We start from the raw sequence: 4,256 nt of genomic DNA, 5'->3' as shown, positions 1-4,256 counted from the left end.
TAGGATCATCAAATATCATACTTTGGAGAATCATATGGACGTCATTTAAGCAATATGTATTACATACAGTAAATACTTGGATATTAGCTACCTTTGAGATCGAGAATTTAAGAACTACAGAACAGACTAAAAGATGACAGTTGGTTGGCATGACATTAATAGAGGGTTGGGAACACATAATCATAAAAGATGACTGTTGCAATGAGGAGTGCCTGCAAATCTCTTCTAGAATAGATTAGAGTTTTCTTGTGGCTTTATAATTCCATCCATGCTACTGAGTAGCTATGGCTTATGGGCCAGTGAAAACCTTGTACTCTTTACGTTCATTATATTGGGGGTGAGGTTGTGATGGTGACGGAGAAGGAGGAGGAGAAAGGGACCTAAAATTATTTAAGAAGTAAGTACAAGTTAAAAGTTTTAAAAAAAATAGGTATAGGTTAAATGGGGGCGACCAAATAGTGCGCCCCTTGCAATTTTTACAAAATACTCGATAGAAATAAAATGGCCCACGGCTTGAGAGCCCAAATGGAAATGCAGCCCAACTTAGTTAAATGGAGGCGGTAGGCTTGACGTAAGTATTTAAGACAGCCAACTAGGGTTTAAGTTTCTCGCGTTTTCATCAGGTAAGATACTTAAGCCGGCGCTGGCCGAGAGCTCTCAGGGAGGTGGTTCAAACTCTAAGAGACCAAAATGGTTCGTCTTTCTCTAATTGACTAAGAATATTTGGTTGATTCTTTTATTAGTTAATTGCTTCGTTGTAGCTCTGTTAGATGAGGATTCCGTTCTAGATCTAAACATATATGGTTTTGTTTGTTTGATGCTTCACTGAGAAGAAGATAATGAGATAAAACCTTTTTATTTTCATCTAGTCTTTGGAGCCTGATATATGATCTGAAGCAGGTAATCATGTGTTTTGCAACAGCTAAAAATGTCGGTTTTATGTAATGTTATTTCATTTTCTTGTTTACAACCTAGATTGCATTTTCTACCTGCTATATGCTTACTGAACTTGTTTGCTGGAAATTTGGCCGCCCTTTCTTTTAGTTTGGAGAATGTCGTTGTAGTACCTGCCCGCTGTGTCATTCGTCACTTTATTATGTGTCAATTGCCTTCACTTGTTGGAGACATGAGGCTGGCAATCATTCTATACTGACATCTGGGTTTTTATATTTATGTACAGGCTAGAGGGTTGAAGAAACATTTGAAGAGGCTCAATGCGCCTAAACATTGGATGCTCGACAAACTTGGTGGAGCCTTTGTAAGTAAATTGTCCTTGTTCATAGTCATTTATGTAATTATTGATAGTTTCTTGCTGCTTTGACTTAGAAACTTCTCTGTTTTTGTTCTACAGGCTCCCAAGCCTTCCTCTGGTCCACACAAATCAAGGGAGTGTTTGCCGCTGATCATTATCTTGCGAAACAGGTTGAAGTATGCTCTCACATACCGTGAGGTAATTGCAATTCTGATGCAACGACAGGTTATGGTTGATGCAAAAGTGAGGACAGATAAGACTTACCCAGCTGGTTTCATGGGTATGTGCACTTCCTCTTAAGTCTTTTTACGTATTATTCCGGAAATGTTAGTCGCTTGTTAAAGACTGCTTTCACTTAAAAACCCTTCATCATTGGCATAGTAATAATGATAATGTTTTGAAATACAGATGTTGTCTCAATTCCAAAGACTAATGAGAACTTTCGTCTCCTTTATGACACAAAGGGGCGATTCCGTCTTCACTCTATCAGGGATGAGGAAGCCAAGGTGGGTTTCCATATATTGTTATCTGCTATTATGCTATGAAATACAAGATCTTGTTGTTTGACATTAATAGTGTAAGTGTGTGTCTCATTCTGTTTTGTAATTACTTTTGAGTGACATACTCTGGACTTATCTTGAGGATCTTTATTTGGACAGTTTAAGCTTTGCAAGGTCCGATCCATTCAGTTTGGTAGTAAGGGGATTCCTTATCTTAATACTTATGATGGTAGAACAATTCGCTACCCTGATCCTCTCATCAAGGCCAATGATACCATCAAGCTGGACTTGGAATCCAATAAGATTGTTGACTTCATCAAGTTTGATGTTGGAAATGTTGTGATGGTAACTGGTGGTAGAAACAGGGGACGTGTTGGTGTTATTAAGAACAGGGAGAAGCACAAGGGTAGCTTTGAGACCGTTCACATTCAGGATGCCCTAGGCCATGAATTTGCTACTCGCTTGGGAAATGTTTTCACCCTTGGCAAAGGTACAAAGCCATGGGTGTCTCTACCTAAAGGAAAAGGTATCAAGTTGTCCATCATTGAGGAGGCACGGAAGAGGCTTGCTGCTCAATCAGCTACCACTGCCTGAATACCCTGGTTGCTCGTTTCTTCATTTCCTTGCTCTTCAAGTATGGAAAACTTATGTTTTACAGTTTTGGACTCGATGTTTCTATTTGCTTAGTGATGCCATTTTTATTACGCAATGCCTTTTATATTGTACTTGTTTGCTTGGCATATTTTAAATAGATTAAAACTGTGCTTTATGATAGTTTAATTAGTTTCTACAGTTTAATTTTAGTGCTAATGCTTTTAAGCTACTGACTAATAATGCATGCTGCATTGGTTTGATTGGTAGTTTCTGGCTACTAAAGTACAACAAAACTCGAGATTTGGTAATTGAAAAATTTAGCGTCAAAACTTTTTTTTTCCTTTGCTTACAAGATGCTTAGTGTCACACGGGCGTTTTCTGTCCGCCGAAAATGCTGCCCGATGTGCGGCAGTCAAGTCCCCACTTGACCTCAGCCTTACCCAATTTTCGTTCGGTTCCGAGGTTCAACACTTAGAATAATTTAAAGGCAACAAGAATGAACAAAGGCAACACAGATTTACGGGAACCCTTTCCCAACCTTTTATAATAAATCGATTACAAAGGAAAATCTCGAGTTAGGCAAGGCTGCCACCCTTGGCAGGCACCAACTCACAAAAATGGCCTACTCTTGCACGAATCCGCCCTATAAAAGCCCCTGCCTAAGGCTACTCGTGCTGCCACTCGTTTGGCAAGGCAATGACACATATTTTTCCATGCTCAAGCCACAAAATAGACAACCCTATGCCTATCTTTCAGACATTTCCCTCCCTAGGTACTTAGCCCGTTTTTAAGGCTGCTAACACACATATATATAATGTAGTCAGCCCAAAAGTCTCCTATGTTCAGTTGACATCCCCCAACTGATAGGAAATGATCCCCCTGATCAAAACGTGGGGAACATGTCTCTAACATGCCCCCAAAAACGTGCAAAGACTCAGCTATTTAATCAGCAACTCCTGGACATGGGTTGTAATCGCCCAACTGCATCATGTGTACCCCATGTGCACATTTCCTTGGCCAGCTGCTGCCCAATTTCGTGTCTAGTCTTGGACCGGCCCAACGCCATTATATCCAGCTGCGTTGTGCTATAAATTTCCTTAACATTTCCACGAACTTGTTTGCCGCACACTGCCTGTTGTCACAGTTGCTTGTCCTTGTCAAGTCGCCCCTACTTGATCAAGTCTGCCCGTTGCCCATGTTGATTTTAACATCAAGTCACCAAGCCTTGATGCCCTTCCCTTTTGCCAAGTCGTTTGCCCACAATTAACTTAGGTGCCAGCCCGCTCACCTAAGTCATGACAACACCACATTGCCAATGCCACTGCCTTGGCACTAAGCTGCCTCACTTTAGCGCCGAGGTCTTTCCCGTTTAGCCTTGTCAAGCTCCCATTCAGCCCGCCTAGTTCCGTCAAGGTCTTGGCCTTGCTTGTACGCAGCCCACTTTTGCTTTGGTGTAGTCCGTCACACCTTAGCCCTCGAATACAAGTGTAGTCCGTCTCACTTGCCGTAGCAACAGTTTGTTGCCATTGACAACACCCCCGCATTGTCTTGCATGTTGATTTTCCCCCGCACATAGGCCAATGGCAAGGCCATCATGCCAAATCCTCGCCACTGCCGTGCCGCTTGCCGATCAGCTTTGTCAGGGGTCTAACACTTAGAGTGCTACTGAGTCTGCTTTATCCAATCCAATTTTCATATTTTTAGTGGACATCAACTTTATGTTAGATAATGATGTTAGTGGTAAAAATTTTCTTTGACAGTTTCTATATTTGCCCTCGTTCATACTTGATACTAATTTTCTATCTAATAATTTGATAGACCCTTGTGGTTCAATCCTTTCCGTACAGCGGGAGCTTAATGTACTGGATTGCCTTTTTATATAGAAGCTGCTTGTGAAGCAGCTGGCCATT

General features: G+C 41.3%; 1 protein-coding gene across 1 annotated transcript; it reads left to right on the top strand.

Moving 5' to 3' along the window:
* Nucleotides 1-565: 565 nt before the first annotated feature.
* Nucleotides 566-2,526, top strand: LOC104240848 (small ribosomal subunit protein eS4-like). Its single transcript, XM_009795742.2, has 5 exons — nucleotides 566-693; nucleotides 1,181-1,258; nucleotides 1,352-1,532; nucleotides 1,661-1,758; nucleotides 1,912-2,526. Exons 1-5 carry the CDS (start codon nucleotides 691-693, stop codon nucleotides 2,344-2,346), a joined length of 795 nt encoding a protein of 264 aa, XP_009794044.1. The 5' UTR covers nucleotides 566-690; the 3' UTR covers nucleotides 2,347-2,526.
* The last annotated feature ends 1,730 nt before the right edge of the window (nucleotides 2,527-4,256 follow it).

The sequence above is a fragment of the Nicotiana sylvestris genome, chromosome 7 (assembly GCF_000393655.2).
Source record: "Nicotiana sylvestris chromosome 7, ASM39365v2, whole genome shotgun sequence".
Classification (NCBI taxonomy): Eukaryota; Viridiplantae; Streptophyta; class Magnoliopsida; order Solanales; family Solanaceae; genus Nicotiana; species Nicotiana sylvestris.
Note: the sequence above shows the minus strand (reverse complement) of the source record. Positions and strands in the feature narration are given on the sequence as shown.

What these genes read in the sequence shown, in the direction of transcription:
- LOC104240848 (XM_009795742.2), top strand. An exon ending in ACAAACTTGGTGGAGCCTTT is followed by an intron (nt 1,259 to 1,351) that starts GTAAGTAAATTG and finishes TTTGTTCTACAG; the next exon opens with GCTCCCAAGCCTTCCTCTGG. An exon ending in TCAGGGATGAGGAAGCCAAG is followed by an intron (nt 1,759 to 1,911) that starts GTGGGTTTCCAT and finishes TTATTTGGACAG; the next exon opens with TTTAAGCTTTGCAAGGTCCG.